The sequence below is a fragment of the Drosophila miranda genome, chromosome XL, assembly GCF_003369915.1.
Source record: "Drosophila miranda strain MSH22 chromosome XL, D.miranda_PacBio2.1, whole genome shotgun sequence".
Lineage (NCBI taxonomy): Eukaryota > Metazoa > Arthropoda > Insecta > Diptera > Drosophilidae > Drosophila > Drosophila miranda.
The window spans coordinates 15,719,011-15,738,683 of NC_046673.1; the positions used below are offsets into that span (position 1 = coordinate 15,719,011).

The window sequence follows — 19,673 nt, forward strand, 5'->3', positions numbered from 1 at the left end:
GGCTGTCGCCTGTCGCTTGGCTTTGACATGGTGGCTGGCCCTTCCTTTACACAGTCCTCATACCAATCCTCATCCAGTCGAGAGTTACTGTTGTCCCCGCCATTCGCCAGTCGGCAGTCGGTTGTTTGTTTTGCCGCACAGGGACATGTGCAACACTCCGGGGCATACATACTCCGACTCCGACTCCGACTACGAGTTTATGTGTACATATGCCATTCACTTTTTCGAGTGTGTATTTCACGGCCCGTCGAGCCGAGTTCCCATTTCCCATTTTCCCATCCATCCACCACCCCACAAAAGTCCGCCCAGCCAACCTTGAGCCGCCTTCCCGCAGTCCACCCCTGAAAATGTGGATCTGTGAAAAAAGGGAACTATTTTGTTTGTATTTAGATTGCATTACTAAGCAAATTGCGGAAAAATTAGCGGCTGATTTGGGGATCATCTAATTACACACCAAGTGAAACCCAGAGAGAGAAAAGGGAGAGGGAGAGAGCAGACCAGATGCACGGTCCATGAGGCATGAGCGCAGAGGGTGGACGATTGAAACAGAGACTATATATCACATTACTTTGATTCCGTTTTTGGTCTGCCACGGACCACGGGACTGTGACCAGAAACTGCCATATGTGCCCTTAAATGCATCTGTATCTTTTTTTCCTTTCTTCTTTCACCTCCTCAACCTCATCCTCAACCTCAACCCACCCCCCACCACCTCTTGTTCGCCCAGCGCACTGGAGTGGGATCTCTTCTGATAGAGAAGATTCAATGAAACTACTTATAGCTTCTTCCGGTTCTTTTATTCTTAAAATGCAACTTTTGGAATATACTTGGCACGAAACAAAAATTAGGTTGTATTTCTGGAGGAGTAGATCACATCCTCATACCTGGAATACCCGAATATACCAGAGAATACCAGAGAATACCAGAGAATATTATCTGTAATGGAGAGGCTACATATATCTCGTACACGAAGAGAAAACACTTGGGAGAACACACTGTGATCCGTGTGTCGGATTTTGGAGGTGATCACCGTGGAAGGAAGTCAGCAGTACAGACTGTATAGCTTTCAATCCCAAACTTGTTGCATGATGCTGGGGTCCTTCAAACAACTACTCGGAAATTGCGGGAAACTGTGGTGGAATGGTGGCGTCCTGTATGGCGACATCTTGGTCAATTCCAGTTACAGTTTGCCGCCCCCTTCCCCATTGAATTATTGGTCTCCTCTTGATGATATGTATTTTTGGGGACACATGTGTAGTGAGGCAATCATTAATTGCAACAGTGCAACGTTCATGTTACGACAAGTGTGTGGGGCCCTTCAGTGAGAAGAGTTCTAGTTGAATATGCCACGAATAAATGAGCTGGGGTGCTGCTTCGATCTGAGAGCTCATGAGTGCAACTGTGATCCGATCCCATCGCTTGCTGCAATCGAAAACTCATCGTTGTGCCATTGAAAGTCATTTCAATTGATTGATCGCTTTGGCTTCAGCGTTTCAGCCGAAGAAGCATGGCCCAGAGGTGGGATCATGCAGCAGGCAGCAGGCAGCATGCAGCATGGGGTGCCATCATCAGAATCAGCATCATCGTTTTGGGCAACCGTTTTTCCTCCTTTCTGTCTTCTGCGTACGTATTTATCTTAACAGATGCTAACTGGCTGCCAACTGGGGCTCTCCTCTCCTCGGCATGGCTTGGTTTGGTTTGGGTCTCCGTCTCCCAGGGGAGGTGTTACAGCAGTAACAGTAGCAAGTAGCAAGTAGCAGCAACACCTTAATGCCACACACACACACACACGCACACGCACACAGGTCATCTATATGTAGCAGCATTCCACTCCCTCATTGGCGGCCAACCCCTGCCTGGCTCCCTGGATACTCCGTATCTGTCCTCTATCTCTCTACCCAAAGCACATAAATACTAGTAAGGAGAAAGGAGAAAGGAATGGAAAAATGCAAATCACTGAAGCTCAAAAGCCCAAAGCGAGTACGAAGGGAAGGACTCTGCCTCAAGGGGAAGGGCATGGGGCACTCGCTTTGCCGGGTGGTTTGCGTTTGCCAGCAGCAAAGTCAAGCCATGCAAAAGTATTACAATAATTATGATAATCTATGCCATAAAAAAACGACAGAGAGAGCCCAGGCCCAGTCCCAGTCTCAGGCCCAGTCCCAGGCCATGGCCAGAACCGAAACGAACCGAACCGAAAGTCGCATTTGTGGCTTGACTTTGCTGTGAGTGTGGGTGTGGGTGTGAGTGTAGGTGTGGGTGTGGGTTGAGCTGCTGCGGGTGGTGGTGGCTCAAAAGGAATTACCATACTTTAAGCTACCGCTGGCAGAGAGACGGCAGCACCAGAGAAATGTGCACGAAAATCCCAAAGTTCTGCCAACTTGGATATTTCTCGATTTTATGCTAAATACACAAACGGGGGACTGTGCTCTGTCGAAAGAAGGGAAACCTCGAATGAGATCTTGTCTGGGAGTTGGAGGACTCTGGAATGATATGGAATGGAATGGACGGAACCATCATGAGATTATGAACAGGAAAATCGGTGAAGCAGGATTGTGGTCCCATGGCCATACAGGTGTCGACTTGGCTACACATCCTCTGGTCTCCGGTCTCTGGTCTCTGGTCTCTGGTCACTGGTCACTGGTCTCTCCTGCCCCGTCTATCCTCTGCTCCCCTTTTTCGATGCTGTTTTTCGGACATTGTATGCTTGATTTTTATCTGTGTACGTGGCGTGGACTGCAGCCCCCACGTGCCCCGACATCCCCGTTCTCAGCAAGATGCCTAATGGCCATTGGCATCCAGACATCGTATCGACAGCAACATTGTCCCCAGAGAGTGCCGCGTTGGCAACGTTTGCCAGTTTGCCAGTTTGTCCCCATCGCATTTGCGATGACGCCTACATATCCTTGTGGCCTACCAAAGGGGATGTCAGTCCATTCCCGGTCCCTGTCCCTGTCCCTGTCCCTCTCGTTGCTGTTGCTGTTGCTGTTGTTGGAGCCTGTGTTTGTTGTTGTCGACAGGCCGTCAAAATCAGGCAACGCTGCCACTGCCTCCCAGAACGCTCGTATTTCGTTTACAATTTGACCCTTGAAAGGCACAGACAACAAAACAAACAAACAACTGAACGAACGACGAAGCTCCCAGCCCCAGCGAGGGGTGCCACAGCACCATTCAATATGAACATTGACATTCAGATGAGTAACGCCCTTACATATCTTTGGTACCCGATTTTTTGAAGCTGGCTTTTCACCTGGCTCCAGGCTCGGCCTCAAAAGCCACTCCAACTCGGCTGATCTCTCGTATGAGTCTCGGATTCCCATGCATTTAAACTATGCCTATATACAAGTGTAAGGTGTTTGATAGAACCCACTCGTAGAGCCGTATGGGCCATAGTAATACTGCTTCGGCTCCCATTCTCTTCGTTTTCGTTTGGGGATGCCCATCTATAAGTGTTCAATCCGCCTTCGCTCTGCCATTGGTCCTGTTCGTCCTGCTGCTACTGCTCCTGCTGTTCGATGGGAGTGCAGTGGACGACAGGTTGCTGTTCTATGGCTTTTCTACATTCTTCTTTTTCTTTTTTTTTTATGTGTGTGTCCTTTTCATCCCATAGCTTTCCATGGCTTCAGTTGCCACACGGCTCCACAGAGTCGATGCTGCCTTCTCTGGACTATGGGTTCTGGGTTCTCTGGGTTCTCTGGGTTCTCTGGGTTCGCTGTGTTCTGGGGCCGTGGGTAGTTTTGATAAAACGTTTCAATGGCTGAGCACATAACAGTTGACTGGCTGCCAGCCTCGCCTGCCTGCCCCTGCCCCTTCCCCAGCGACTGTGGGGATGTATGTGTGTGTGTGTGTGTGTGTGACAAAGACCATAAACTCCAAAAAGAAAAGAAAGAAAAAAGAAAAGCTGAGCACACAACCGAGGACAAACGTTAGTGCCCCAGGCTGATGCTTCCAGCTCCTCCGTTCGCCGTCCTCCGTCCTCCGTCCCCCATCCTTCTGCCTCCTGGTTTTGCTGCTGCTGATTCTGATTCCGATTCCTGCTGTTGACGATGCAACGCTGACTGGCATTTTGGGGGGTGGCAGCGGTGATAAAAAGTTGTGCTTGTTGTAATAACAACAGCAGCATCGAGAACTGACGCTCGATGCCAATGCCGATGCCAATGCCAATGCCGATGCCGATACTCGGGCTACAGCCACACAGCTCCCCAGTTCCCTTTTCCCTGCTTCTGTGCTGTTGCTCCTGGGGCTTCTGCTCCAGCTCCTTTACCATTGAACTGCACTGAAAGAAACTCCTCCTCAATATCGATAAGGATCATGTCTTTGTGCTTCAGAACCTATCTGTATATTAAACTCACATTTAGTTCCTGTCTGTAGGAAAAGTCGGGCCCGCTCGAGAGACGTGTGGATCGTGACAGCGAGCGGTAACAGTGCGCTGTAACCGGTAGCGGTAACAGGCTGTTAACCTGAGCTGGTAACAGCGCTCTGTTGCTCTGTAAGAGCTAGGTCCTTTATCAGATTGCCTTCAAGCTCCTCTGCTGATCAGAGCATGATCCTCATACAGTTTCTGGCTTTATCCTTCGATTGAATTTTGCTTGAATTTCCATCTAAAAGAACAGCTCTATATGTGTCTTTTCTTTCAGTGCTTCAAACAAGCCTCGATTTTTGGAGAGCCATAAGAGCATGATGGTGGAGGCGGAGGTGAAGCTCTCTGATGAGAGCTGGGAGCGAATTCCCGCCCGACTCAATGAGGCTATTTGGAACACAACGATTTCGCGACGACGACAACGACAACGACAGTGCTCCTGATGCTGATAGTACTCATGGAGATGGAGATGAGGATGAGGATGGGAATGACGATGAGGATGAGGATGACGATGATGATTACACGTTGAGGATGACGACTGTGTCGCTGCGTGCGTGGGGGGCGGGGGTGGGGGAGAGATACTCATCGAAAGGAAAATGACAGCCCAGAGACACATTCAAGGCACAGGCACACCAGATAAGAAATGAATGACAGGCGCAAGACGAGAGGCAACAAAACAACAGCAGCAGAAGAGCTGGGAGCAGAAGAGCTGAGAGCGGGGAGCAGGAGCTAGCCATCAAGCCAGGAGGAGCATATCAGTCAGTGTCAGTGTGAATGCGAAATTGCGTTGCTTTTACGAGTCCTTGGGCTGGCTGGAGCTGGGTATGGGGATGGGGATGCCCTTGCTGGCAGCCATTGCTTGCCACATAAAAGTAATGCCTGATGGATATGCCTGCCCCCAGCCTCCTTGCTATAGGAAGGTAAACCAGAGCCAGAGCGGGTGTGCGAATCCTTGTCGAATGGATGCTGGCTCCCCCCCAAAAACATACACGTATTTGGGGCCATGGCATGGTATCTGTGAGGAGCATAAATCACAGCTGCAGTCCCCAGAAAACCATTTTGGGGGGCCATACGATAGAAATCTGTCTCGGAATTAAAACGAATATTTATATGCTAATGCTGGAAAATCTGGAGAACTATTTCCAGTATTAAGTGCAAGGACATCTACGGATCTAAATGGAAATGGAAGCCTTGGGAAACCATTCAGGTTCCTTCAAGATTATGGCAAATATTTTTGGATGCTCTCTGGAAAAGTACCAACCATCTACTTTTCCACATTTCCACAGCACAATATTCTGCCATCTGATAACAAAAATGTCAATCAGGAGACCACCTGCACCTCTGGAGAGCCCGTTCCAAATCGAACTTTGCTCTGGGAATTATGCTTATATAAAGGAGTGCCACACAAATCAACTGTGGCAACAGCAAATACGTGCAACAGCGCTCCAGTCACGTACCCCAGAGAGAGAGAGAGAGAGAGAGAGAGAGAGAGTGAGCTTCTTATGGCTGTACGGCAGTAAAACAGAGAAAAAGCTAAAATTCCGTACGGATATCAACAAAATATAGTTCGGGGCCAAACGGGACCCACTCGATACACACAGACAGATACACAGAAATGCAGATATATGTGTGTGTATCGTGTATTTCTATATCGTATATATTTGTACGTGTATTCTCCAGGTCCTTCCTTCCTTCTATATAGTAGTGGGCGTAGCATGTCAACTCTGATGCCTGTGATGGCTCTGATGGTGGCCGCCTCTGGTGTGAGGCTTTTGGGGCGCACTCTGGTGGTTGCCACGCTTTGGCGACCATGCCACCACAGCCGCCATCCCCCCGTCAGTCAGTCAGTCAGTCATTCGTTCGGCCTGGGCCTATCTCCCCTGCATATCCAAGGCCCGGATGTAGTCCTCCTCCTCCTCCTGCTCCTTTTGCTGCTTCCTTTCGCTATATACATACATATGTATGTATGTATGTATCTGTGTAGCTATGGGTGTATCTATGCCCAGACCGTAGCCATTGTTGCACAATGGAATAGAGATACAAAAATCACTATAAGAATATTTATAAACAGAGTAGAATGGACCATTTACAGGAAGTTGTTTCGGTGTTTCTTTAGATATTCTTTAAAGGAACACGATACTTGATAAAAGCTCTTACCCAAAGTCTCTCTAACATTTTAAATAATACCCGATACTCATTCAGTTTGGCCCCCCTCCGCCAGAGGGCGCAGCACACTGCACGATGAAAAGTGTGTGAAAAAGATTGTACGCGATCTACTAGATATGGTTCTTCTCTGCGATTCTGAAAGTAAAGTAACCGGAGTCTGGATACAAAATTGGGCTGCTCTAGCTCTTATAGTCTCGGAGATCTAGGCGCCCATCGGCCAGACATGGCTATATGGACTGGGCTATTGATGCTGATACTTTATGGGGTCGGAAACACTTCCTTCTGGGTGTTACACACATCTATTTCCACCGCAAATCTTTATTTGTGGATCTTCTGGAAAACCGAAAATTAGAAATTAAAAGTATTTTCCCATGGGAAAACGACTGCGAAAGGAAAAGAGAGTTCTCTTTGCATAGTATTTTCCATGCATAATTTTCCATTTGGCATCCATAGTACTACCAAAGTTTTTGTATGGCGTGGCATGGCTGTGGAAGAAGAGGAGGAGGAGGAGGAGGAGGAGGAGTAGGCCAAAGGCAGATGCCAGGCCAAGCATGATGATGCGCCCATCAACGAAGAGACATCGAGAGAGACACCCAAGCTCGTTTGTTCCGCTCCAACTCAGACTCTCCCGTCTACCGACTACCGACTACGGACGGTAACAGCACGAGCACCAGTTCCGGACCCGGACCCGGACCCGGACCCAACCACGACCACGATACCGACACTGACACCATCATCTAGCGATGGACTCCTGCTCCCGCATTGTTTTTCCGGCTTGGGGTATATTTTTCCTGCTATTTGTAATCCTACTGCTGTTCCCTCTTTCGGCATAGAATATTGTTACCTATGGGGCGCCCATGGTAGCCCTTCTCCTTCCTCCTTCCTTTCTTCTCGATGCTTTTGCGAGTAATAACTTTATGCGAGGGTAACACGGGGGTCGGAGGGGGCCAAAAACCAAACCAAAATCGGGCTCAAACAAGCATAAAACTTGCCAAACGCCCAATGATGATGTCGGTGTGTGTGCCAATATCTGTGTGTAGCTGTGGGTGGCTGTCTATGTGTATCTGTATCAGTGTGTGTGTGCAACCCTCAGACAGCACGAGAACGAGAGACGAACCAACGATAAAGCTCCTCCTGTCCTCCTGTCCTCCGTTTGTCCGCTGCTCATTCGTGTTCCCTCTGAATCGCTCTCGTCTCATCCGTCGTTATATCAGCGCAGTCATCATCGATATAAACTCCTCGACTTGCGGCCCAGCAGACTGACAAACTGACAGACCATGCCCATGGCCCCATGGCCCCTTGGTTGGAGCAGAAACACTGACAGAAAAGAAACCCAAAAAACCCCCCAAAACACACGCAAGAAGGAAACTTTATTAACTTCAGAAAAATCTTCAAAGGAAACCCTTGTTTTATTGCCCCTTTATTTCCCTCACTGTTTGGTGACCTCTTCATATATTAACTCTGATTTTTCGTTCAGTGTTGGTGCCATTCCCAGGGACTCACTCTATCAGAAGACTCCTTCGCTGCGGCCGCCTCCTGAGCTCATTCATCCATTCATTCATGCCATATCTCGGTCTCAGCCTCCCAGCAGGGAGGGGGCTTGGGGGCAGGGGGCGTGGCAACACACACCACAGATAGAGATATAGAGAGAGAAAGAGGGAGATAGAGAGTCCAAAGAGAGTCCAAAGTTTGTGGGTCTCGCCATGCGTATACGTAATCTGGTATTAGATTACTGATCCATGTCAAATCTTTGGCTTAGGTCCGTCCTTCCGTCCTTCCGTCCTCTCCGTGCGTCCGGCTGTGCGTTCGCCTGTCCGTCCTGCTTCCCTGCTGTCCGCTCGGTTGTCCGTTCACTTGGTTGGGCCTTTAGTCGCGTTGTTGTGATTGATACGAGAGGAGAGAGAGGCTGGGACTGGGACTGGGACTGGACCTGGGCGAAGACTGGGTATCCTTATCTTCCCTGGTCTCTTGGTGTCGACAACCTCCCTACCCCTCCTCCATCTCTGCCTCCTCCTGCAACCGCTGCTGCTGCTCATGCCGCTTCCATACGCGCCGCTGATTTTATGCGCATCGTTTCCACATCACAAAGCAGCAGCGGCGAAAACGCTTCTCAATCCCCAATCCCCTTTCCCCTTCCGAAGGTGGATCTGAGGCGTGGAGGCTGGTGAGGAGGCATCCGAGGGAAAAGGCGAATTACTTATAATATTAAACAGTGGCCAAAACGATGGACACGCCGAGCAGCAGGTGAATGATTGGACGGATCCAGTGTCCGAGTATCCAGAGCTGGAAAAACTTCAGTTGATTGAACTTTTCACAGAGCGAGTCCGAGTGGGATGGCCATGTGGCATGTGGGGCATGGGAATGGCCGGCGTAAGCCAAAATCCAATCTCGCACTTCAGTTCCTCGAAAAAAAACAAAAACCAAAAAAAAACCAGTGACCATTGTAATCAGTGGGAGATTATAACCAGATTGCGACTGCTATTCCATTCGAGGCTTTCCTCCGATTAGGTGGCCATAATCCCCGGTTCGGTCTAAGCACTTAATTCTATTAGCCAGCAAAAAAAAAGGAGTTTACTAGAAGTACTAGAGCCCACGGAGGAGATTCATCAATTGAAAAACATTCTTCTATAAATACCGGCAATTTTTCAGCCACGAAAAGTGAAAGCACATTTTGTTTTTGCTTTCTTGGGACCGACTTTTGCGCCTCGCCAAAGACTGCGTACATTGTGGTTGGATTCTGGGACCGATGCAGTTGCCCGAGGAGTGTAGAAATGTGTCTATTCGTGCATGTGACTCAAGGAAGCATTCAACTTACTTATCATTAGGTGGTCTTCTGACCTTATGTCCTAATAAAACTTTTCATCACAATAAAACTAGAATGAGAATAATGTTTGGTATAGATTGTAGTCCTCAGAAATTGCGAAGTACTGCCTCACACCCAGATAATGATGAGTGCTTCTTTTGTGGATAAAACATATTCTGATTCAATCTACAGATATCCATCTTCACTTTATGTCATATAAATCCTAAGTAATGTTCATTTATGAAGGAAAACGGGATCGAGTCCCCACTGTAAGTCCTCTCATATTCCTTGTTTTTATGGCAGCCTTAGATCCTAGACATCTTCTATAGATACATATACCCCTCGATATTGTTTTAACCTTTTGATTGTTTTAACCCTTTGACCCCAAAGAAAAAGGAAAAGGGATAGCACTGGAATAATAAGAGCAGCAAAAGTTTACAGGGTTCCCATGGCCCCGTAGCCCCGTGGCCCCGCATGTCCCCTTTCCCTTTTTTGGTGGCTGTTCGTCCACCTTCTCATCCCCATCCTCATTCTCCACCTCCACCGTCTCCATCTCCTCCACTTCATTAATAATGCACAGTTTACCTTAAGAGGATTTTCAACGCCTCCTCTGCTAATAATAAGGACACACAAAAGCACACAACACACTCCCCGCTCCGCCCACTTCTCGTATCCTCCCTCTACCCCTCTACCTGCCCCCGCACGCCCCCTTGCAATTCCCGCCCACGACAGAGACAAATATGAAACAAGAAAGAAATACACGAATTTTGTTGGAGGAAAGACTCGAAAACTTGATACCCTTTGCGGCGATTGATTATAAATAGCTGATCCTCTACAGACATTTTTGTGTACAAAAACGCAGACACACAACAATAGATAATTAATAAATAGAAATGTCAATGTATATGTACAAGATTTAAGTAATTTGTGTGACTATTGCCTAAAAAAAATCCTTGTGGCACTAGGATAGAAGATCAAATAAATTAAAATCATCTCGGAATGTTAGCCATAATGTTTAGTGTCCTAGCAAGTTAAAGGTATTTTATTTATTTGTCAAAAAGAATAAATTAACCGATTGTTCCTATGATAGATATATTATAAGGTTTAGCTTAATTAAGTAGTGTACTAAAGTACTGTCTTTTGTAGCATTTGAGGAATTGACGAATGTCTTCAGAAGCAACAAATGCATGTGTTTCCACAAAATAAGAAGATTCGATCGTATTGCTTTTGATCTACCTGTAAGAATATGTTTGAGCACAGAGTTAGCACGAAGTCCCATATCTATCATCAAGTCATCATACCCTGTCCTTTCGCAGGGTATTCCAATATGAAAATATGTGGGAATATGACGTGCTGGCGGCTGGAAGATCTCTTTCTCTTCTCTTGGCCAGCAAACTGAAAGAAGGAAAGGGCAGGGGAGGGGAGAGCGACCAAAGCACGCCCTAATTTTGGCTTATTATTAACCAGCTCGCTTGGGTTCCGTTCCTTCGTGTTCCTTCGTCCCTTTTTGCCATGGGGTTCCGCTCCTCTACTCTGAACCGTCCTTCTCCCGTGGAGCGGCACGAAATGGGATGGGGGTTGCTGTGTGTGTGCGAGAGTGTGTGGTGGGGCGTGGCCCAGAGTTAACGGCAACAACATCTGTGAAGATGCTGCCAAAAACGCCAGCATAATTATAATAATCATTTCATAATCATATTTTATTTTTATGTTAGTTCTACCCCCGATCACCCCCTCACTCCTCACCCCATGGCGGCCGCGAGTCCCCCGCGGGTTTTTCGCTACGAACTTTTTTCGAAACAGTTGCCAAAAAAAAAAATACAAATAGCGCAGGAGGAGGACCAGGACCAGCATCATGGCCCAAAAAAGGAGAGAGAGGGCGAGAGAGAGGGAGAGGGTGCAACATCGACAGATGTGTTTCTCATTCGATTTTTAATATGCGGCCAATCTAACAGTAATTGGTTTGTTATTGTCTCCCCCGGCAAGGACATGCCAGTGGAACAGAGACAGCACTAGCCTCCAGAGACCAGACCTCCGAAGAGCATCCCCTGTTCCATGCTCGAGCAGTCCCGTCCGCAGTTCCGTCCGTACTCCCTGCTGCGGTAAATATCTATCGTTTATTGTTATTGCTCTTGTTCGCTCTATTGTCCTCTATTGTTCTCGAAGGAGAACAGAACAGAACTCCCCGTCCACATGGCATACCCCCCTGTTGGTCGGTCGACCTGTTTGGTTAAATTTATGAAAAATGTTGTTCACACTTTCCGTTTTTACGTACAAAAGGAAGCACAAGGAAAGAAACGAAACGAAACCGACCTGAAACCGCCTGCTGCTCCGGGGTGAGAGCTTGAAGCGGCGGGAACGGGGCAGGGGGCAGGGGGCACGAGGCAGGCGGACAGACAGGTTGCCCTCAGGGGGAGTCGACCTTTTGTTGGTGTACCAAATGGGTTACATGGTTGCACATGTTGTGCCTCAGTCCGCAGTCCTGTTTACCCATTTGCCCAGGATTCTACCAGCACAATAAAAAAAAAGCTAACACCCCCCACATACAGACACACACAAAAAGATAGATGGAACTTTGGAGGAGGGATGGATAGATGGATGGATGGATGCTGGAACAGCAGATATTTTACAAATCCTTAACCAGATTTTAAGAGGATCAACATGAGGATATCTGACGGAGCTTTTGGGGAGAGAAAAACCTTGAAGAGAAAAGTTATATGTAGGAGATTAAAGTTAAAACGAGGGGGAACGTTTTGAGTTGCTGCGGACACCGCAACTCTACAGTTATACCCGATACTAAGTCAGTATGGCTCTCCTCCGGCAGACGCTGCTAATATTAAACGACACGACAAAGAGTGCGTGCGAGAGAGACAGAAAATCAGTCTGAGCGTGACGTCGGGGGCTGCGTAGCCAGTGCAAATGATTTGTTCCTTTTGGCTATAAAAATGATCTGATCTGATCCAGATGCAGCAATCTGATAGATATGGTCATTATCTATGATTCTGCGTTTTTAGTTTTCTTGAATCTGCAATATTGTGGATGCAACAGATTTTCGTCCTTTGTGGGGGCGGAAGGGGGTGGGGCGAAATTTTGAGATATACGTTTTAAAGTGAGATCTAACAGGAGTGCGGATACCAAATTTGGTTACTCTAGCCTTAATAGTCTCTGAGATTTGTGAATATCCCCAGATTTTCATCCTTTGCGGGGGCGGAAGGGGGTGTGGCGAAATTTTGAAACAAACTCGTCTCGGTCCGATATATAAGGAGTGTGGATACCAAATTTGGTTGCTCTAGCTTTTATAGTCTCTGAGATCTAGGCGCTAATGTTTTACTCTAAGCAAAGCCGGCTATGCTACGTGTGTGTTAGAGAGAGACAGGGCGAGAAAAAATGAAATTGTTTTCTTGATGCTGGCTACAATAAAAATACGATCTTATTCAAATTCTGCAGTCTAAAAGATATGGTCATTCTCTACGATTCTGCGTTTTTGGTTTTCTCGTATCTTAAAAATTGTGGATGCCACAGATTTTCGTCCTTTGTGGGGGCGGAAGTGGGCGGGGCGAAGTTTTGAAATATTTTTGTAGCAGTGACATATCACAGAAGTCTGGATCCAAAACATCGTTGCTCTAGCTCTTATAGTCTGTGAGCACTAGGCGCTGAAGGGGACGGACAGACGGACGGACAGACGGACGGACGGACGGACGGACGGACAGACGGACGGACGGACGGACAGACAGACAGGGCTCAATCGACTCGGCTATTGATGCTGATCAAGAATATATATACTTTATGGGGTCGGAAACGATTCCTTCTGGACGTTACACACATCCACTTTTACCACAAATCTAATATACCCCAATACTCATTTTGAGTATCGGGTATAAAAATATTAATCGTTGCAGAACTTTTGTTGAGTTTTCTTTGCCTTTCAATGCAGTCTTTAATCTATTATATTTTGGCCATAATTCAGCTGGCTATCATCACTTCTTCTACGCCTAATCAATGCCCTCAAAATACTATTTCGGTTATACGATGGCATCTCCTCTGCTCTGTGGAGTGGCCTCTGTCCCGTTTTTGTTTGGTAATACTCGAAAACGAAACGTTTTTTTCGTAAGCTGTCTGCCTGCCTTTTCACTTTCTTCGGCGATACGTATTGGCCACGGCTGAAAAAGGGAAACCCCAAACATTCAGTGGCTTACGCGAACGAATGCAAGAAGCCCGGCCTTTAGTGTGTGGTAGGGGGGCAGGGAGGGAAGGACAGGGATAGGGATATCCTTGAGAGCATTGGGCCCTCCGACAACATTTTATTTGAGACAGTTTGCTGATCAAAAACGTTGAGAATTTAAGTACATTTTATGGATCGTATTAGTGCCGGGAAGGGCGCGGGAATGGCGGCTGACGAAAGTCCAAAATGTAGCGATCACTCACACCCGGATAGCCACCCACGGATCGGGCTCCTCCTGCGTTGGACGATGCCTTCGGCGCATCGGAGTCGCTTTCCTTGGCATTCCAGGCGCCGTGAGACTTGGTCCTGATGGTGTGCGGACGTGTCGTCCAGCTGTGGTCATAAGTGTCCTTAAAATTGTTGTTCGCGAAGCTGCGAATCTTCGGGGAGCTGCACCCGTTTGCCGGCTTGTTGTTCGGCGTTGAGGTGCACCCGGTCCACATTGAGTGATCGAAGATGCCCGAAGGCGGCTCCGATGACTCCTCGCTCCCCGCGGACATCTCCGACATCATGTGGTGGGACATCTCATCGATTTCGTCGCGTATCTCCTGTATGACCCTTTCGAGGGCATCCAGCACCCGCCCATTCGCCTCCTCCTCGATGGCATCGTGCAGTCGCTGCTTTTGCTCCGATGTCAGCCGGAATTTCGGCGACCGCTTGACGGTCACCTGCGGATCGTCCGCCTGCGTGGAGATCCCGATCATGCCGAAGCTCTCGAACACCAGATTCATGCAGCGGGCATCCAGCGGTGCCCTCTCGCTCCTCGCGGACGAGGCCCCAAAGGGTCCCTTTCTGGCGAGCACTCGGGCCGTCTGAGTGGTCACGGGCTTGGGCGCCGTCTCAAATTCATTCTCATCTAGCGCTCTTTCTGTTGCCGTGGCCGTTGCCGCCTCCTGGTGCGGCACGGGTGGCTTGCTGCTGCTTTTGCTGTTGCTGGTGACGCTGTCCTGCCAAATTCTGTCCTTCATACGCACCCAATGGGGCAGCAGGGTTCGTGCCAATGGAGGCTGCTCCCCGGTGCCCGACGACGATTTGGACTGCTGCCGCCGCTTCGATGCGTGCCGTGGCTCCTCCAGGGGCGGAAAGTGTGCGGGATTGTCGTACGGCAGATCCCCCAGACACCCGGGATTGCTGCTAGTGCTGGCCGGAGCAAAGTTCCGCCAGACCCCGCGAGACCTCGCCTGCAACCGATCGCCCATCTGTCCGGACGGCGACGAATGTAGCTTTCTGTGGTTTAGGGGAGGAGTCTCGTTACTCCTTTGCCTTGCTCCTCAGTCCGTTACTCACTTGGCTTTGTGTCCCTTTGGCGCTGTGGCTTTTCTGGTGGCGACGTTCATTCTAATACCTGTTTGACGTTTTTGCGTCAGTCGAAATATTCTATTTGGTTGGCACTCGTTGAGGGATTCACGCACGGCACACAGCCTTCTGGGATTGCCTTGAAGGTTTGAACCCCCTATGGAACGAATTCGACTCGTCTCTGAATTTGGTTATTGCCGGTAAATCAGCTGTTTGCGTTTGCATTTCCCATTCGCGCGTTAACGTTGAATGATGGCTAAAGCAGCTTTTAACTGTGGCATGACTTCTCTCTCTATCAGTCGTTTCCCCCCTTTCCACGCAGATTCTGTGGTTGATTTATGTCGATTTGCAGATCAATTATGCAATAGTTCCACAAAGTAAGAACTGAGGGTCATATTATTTAATATACATATATGATTAATTTATACCCAATATTAGACCAATTTTCGTTGAAAAATGTGTACAAAATAATGAAAAACGAGGGGGAACGTTGTGAGTTGCTGCGGACACCGCAACTCTACAGTTATACCCGATACTAAGTCAGTATGGCTCTCCTCCGGCAGACGCTGCTAATATTAAACGACACGACAAAGAGTGCGTGCGAGAGAGACAGAAAATCAGTCTGAGCGTGACGTCGGGGGCTGCGTAGCCAGTGCAAATGATTTGTTCCTTTTGGCTATAAAAATGATCTGATCTGATCCAGATGCAGCAATCTGATAGATATGGTCATTATCTATGATTCTGCGTTTTTAGTTTTCTTGAATCTGCAATATTGTGGAAGCAACAGATTTTCGTCCTAGAAGGGGGTGGGGCGAAATTTTGAGATATACGTTTTAAAGTGAGATCTAACAGGAGTGCGGATACCAAATTTGGTTACTCTAGCCTTAATAGTCTCTGAGATTTGTGGATGCCCCAGATTTTCGTCCTTTGCGGGGGCGGAAGGGGGTGAGGCGAAATTTCGACACAAAACGGTCAAGGTCCGATATCACAGGAGTGTGGATACAAAATTTGGTTGCTCTGGATCTTATAGGTTCTGAGATCCTTGAACTCATATTTTGCAATTGGCAAAACCGACCATGAAACCTGTGTCTTAGAGAGAGACAGAGCGAGAAAGAATGAAATTGTTTTCTTGATTCTGGCTATTATAATTATACGATCTGGTTGAGATCTTACACTCTAGAACATATAGTCATCCTCTACGATTCTGCGTTTTTGGTTTTATCGTATCTTTAAAAAAGTGGATGCCACAGATTTTCGTTCTTTGTGGGGCGGAAGTGGGCGGGGCGAAGTTTTGAAATATTTTTGTAGCAGTGACATATCACAGAAGTCTGGATCCAAAACATCGTTGCTCTAGCTCTTATAGTCTTTGAGCACTAGGCGCTGAAGGGGACGGACGGACGGACGGACGGACGGAGGGACGGACGGACAGACGGACAGACATACAGGGCTCAATCGACTCGGCTATTGATGCTGATCAAGAATATATATACTTTATGGGGTCGGAAACGATTCCTTCTGGACGTTACACACATCCACTTTTACCACAAATCTAATATACCCCAATACTCATTTTGAGTATCGGGTATAAAAAGCACAGAATGCGTGTCCTGCAACAGCGCTCATCGGTTGGAGGCGTTTCTGTGTTGGGATGGTGCCAGCGTTCTAATACATTGAAAAATGTGAAATATGATGGAACTATATACACCAAAAGGTATGTATCTAGAAGGACAAGGTGAAGATACAATGTAAAGATACTCCAGGATACACTCAGGAAAGGCCACTCGAAGGAATTGTAGAAACGTAGAAACGAAATACTTCGCGGAGTACGGAAGGCCTTCTTCTGCCTCACACCCATTAAGCCCCACCCGGAATCCACTTGCCATTCCATCACTCGACTCCCCTCCCCTCCTCTCCACTCCACTCTACTCCCCAACCGCAATGACATTCGTACGAGGCACGTCGAATGAATACCCACCGAATGGGTTAAAGTGTTGCCAAAACTTGCCATGGCTCGATGGTCCAAGTGGTCCAGGGGTTCAGGGATTGTGGATGGGGGGTCGATTTTTGTGGGTGTGCGCTTTACACGCACTTAAGCCTCGTCTCGGGACGCATCTGATATCAGATTTGTCGCTATTGCTATCGCCCTGGCACTGGGTCTGGGTCTGGGTCTGGGTCTCCGGCTGGATTGCCGTACGGCTTGCGCTGCTCCTCTCTAAACGATTGATGGCAGGCGGCAGTCGTCTGCCCTGTCAAAAATCCGTATCCGTATCCGCATACGCATTCGCATCTACTCGTACCATCTCGCAGACCCAACCCCCCTCCTCATTCCAAAAAAAAAAAAAAAACAAGAGCGGATGAACAATCCCTTTGCGATGGGTTGTGTTAGGGGTTTTCCTGGTGAGGAAATGATAAATTGCGCATTTGGGAGTTTTAAAGGTCAATTTAGGGGTTAGTCCTCTCAGTCGTTTCTCGACAGAAAGACAGAACGCCACAACGACTGACTGACAGATGAACGCACGGAAGGGAATGGACGGGTTTTAGCTCTGGCTCTGGATCTGGCACTTCCGCAGCCCATAAACAGCGACACTTCAAAGTTAACTCGCACAATAAAAAATCCGTGTACGAGTTCGAGTTCGAGTTCCTCCTGGTGTCTGGTGCCTGGTGCTGGTGCCTGGTGCCTGGTGCCTGCTGCCTGGTTCCTGGTGTTTTCCAAGCGTTTTGAGTGTCGAATGGCGAATGTCGCAACAGCGGGGTTGTACTTGAGCGATCCAAGGGGCAAGGAGTGGTGTGCAGTGCTGTGGAGTGGCGTGTCGTGGAGTGCTGTCCCGAATTTGCTTATGGGATTTGTTGTCTAGTGCGGCGCCTGTTGACTTCCTAGTTGGCATTTATATTAATGGTTCGGGCTCGAGTTCTACTTGCACTCGTTTTCCCTCGTTCCCCTTTGGATTGTTAGCTCCTGACGCGTGCCTGTCCAGGGATATGCGGGGCTGGAGTTAGGGTTGGGGTTGGCTTTGGGGATGGGGATGGTGTTTCATAAAGTGCCTAACAAGGTGCAGGCAGCAGGTCAGGTAAATCCACACGGCAATTATTTACCCATTATTATTATTTATTTCCTATTATTTGGGATAATTCGATTGGTAAGAAATGGGATTAAATTCGTTTTGAGCATCCGAATTGAATCACAGCCGCAAGCCTATCATGGGCCTCAATAAATTGAGGGATACGGGGAGGTATCTGCTAAATGCACCTTGGTTGAAGCTGACTGTGTCTCAGTCCGCCGGTGGCCAAATAGGTGGCAGCCCACTCTGGCGTTCCGATCATATTGGCTGCGTAGTTCTCCTCTACCGGTGACATCACGGTGACCTCGTCATCAGTGCTTTTGCTCTCCGATTCACTGTTCCTGGGTATCCGTACTGTCTGGTATTGGATATCCTGGACTTCCTCTTCGGGGTCCCTGCCTCGATCCACCGCTTGTTCTTGTGGAGGATCCGAGCTCCCACTTTTGACAAAATTCCGACGCAATATTTTATAGAAATTAAGAGTCAATGTGATGAGCACCAACACGGAAACCGCCACGTCCCAGGCGACAAGCATAGCCTCGACGCGTTTGATAATCCTGGCCTCCAGGCTGGCTGCCTCATTGAAGATCTCAACCAAGTTGTACACGTCGTCGGCCATGAGGAACATGCTCATATCCACTGCATTCTTGTTGAACATCTTGATAAACGCCAAAACCTGAACCCAAAATTATTGAATTTTGTACTGACAATTTTGTGAAGTGCCAAAGGAACGCTCTGATAATATATAAACAAACATATGACGCAGTACTCCCTGTACGATAGTAATAGTTTCCCAATGCATTAGATGTTTTCTGAAAAATATGGTATGGTATTTCACTATTATTATTTTTATATACAAAAAGTCCTTTCTTCGTTCCTATATTCCTATTCCTATTCCTATCCATCTTCCATTGCTTCCCATTCTTCTAGTTATGTTATATCATATTATTGTAGATGGGAGCATGCTCGCAAGTGTCACCTTCCAAGGGCCTTAACCAAATCAAATCCTTTCGATCTCCCAATTGAACCGCCCTCTCAGACCGCTTCCCACGTCTATAGCACTCTTTCTATGAATTTGTATGATTATAATGTTCCCAAAATGGGATTATACATTCTGTTGTAAGCTCGTTAGGTCGCCGCTGCGTGTGAATGGGCATGGGAATGGGAATGGTTGGGGGACAACGCTTTTCGGCCTTTTCCGCGCTTTTCTTTTGCTAGCCCGAGCCGAAGCGTTTTTCTCATGTCAAATGCACACGATTCACGCGTGTCGGGGGCGGTGAAGCGGCGAATTAAGATATTTACGGGAACAAAACCATTGACACAGGCAGCAGACAGCAGACAGCAGGCAGCAGGCAGCGGTCCCCCGGTCTACGCTGTACCTTGCCTCTTCCGCTGATGCTGCCGGTACTGCTGCTGCTGCATCATGATAAGCGGGACGTCTAGAGGGCGGGGCTGCAACCCAAGCTGCTGCAAAAACGGAAACGCGAGACCTGGTCTCTGACATCTCTTCAGGAACACGCGTGTAGAGTTGCCAGGTTGCGCTTATCACAGCAGAACAGGCGACAACTGTGGCCGGGGGACGGGGCCTTGCCACGGGACGAATGTCCCACGTGCCACGTGCGGCCACGTGACCGGGGCTACAAACTTTACACGTGCCCCCAGAACGTTCCACGTCCCACAGCCCACAGCCAACATCCCACACCCATCCAATGTCACGGTTTTTGAATGAGGATATGACTGAGGATGAGGACGAGGATGTGGCTGTGGGCGTGG

The 19,673-nt window shown here is 48.2% G+C and overlaps 2 protein-coding genes across 2 annotated transcripts; both read right to left on the reverse strand.

Annotated features, from left to right (window-relative positions):
- Positions 1 to 13,590: 13,590 nt before the first annotated feature.
- LOC117192811 lies at positions 13,591 to 14,981 on the reverse strand. The gene is made up of 2 exons (XM_033397564.1): positions 14,833 to 14,981; positions 13,591 to 14,772 (listed from the first exon to the last, which is right to left on the reverse strand). Exons 1-2 carry the CDS (start codon positions 14,880 to 14,882, stop codon positions 13,686 to 13,688), a joined length of 1,137 nt encoding a protein of 378 aa, XP_033253455.1. The 5' UTR covers positions 14,883 to 14,981; the 3' UTR covers positions 13,591 to 13,685.
- A 2,956-nt stretch (positions 14,982 to 17,937) lies between these two features.
- LOC108151668 lies at positions 17,938 to 18,649 on the reverse strand. Its single transcript, XM_017280410.2, has one exon. The coding sequence runs from the start codon at positions 18,556 to 18,558 to the stop codon at positions 18,079 to 18,081; it is 480 nt and encodes a 159-aa protein (XP_017135899.1). The 5' UTR covers positions 18,559 to 18,649; the 3' UTR covers positions 17,938 to 18,078.
- Between the last annotated feature and the right edge of the window lie 1,024 nt (positions 18,650 to 19,673).

Bases quoted from the DNA above. Each gene is read 5' to 3' on its own strand.
- LOC117192811 (XM_033397564.1), bottom strand. From the start codon at position 14,882: ATGAACGTCGCCACCAGAAAAGCCACAGCGCCAAAGGGACACAAAGCC. The intron at 14,773-14,832 runs GTGAGTAACGGA...CCTAAACCACAG, and splicing joins CCAAAGGGACACAAAGCCAA to AAAGCTACATTCGTCGCCGT.
- LOC108151668 (XM_017280410.2), bottom strand. From the start codon at position 18,558: ATGTTCAACAAGAATGCAGTGGATATGAGCATGTTCCTCATGGCCGAC.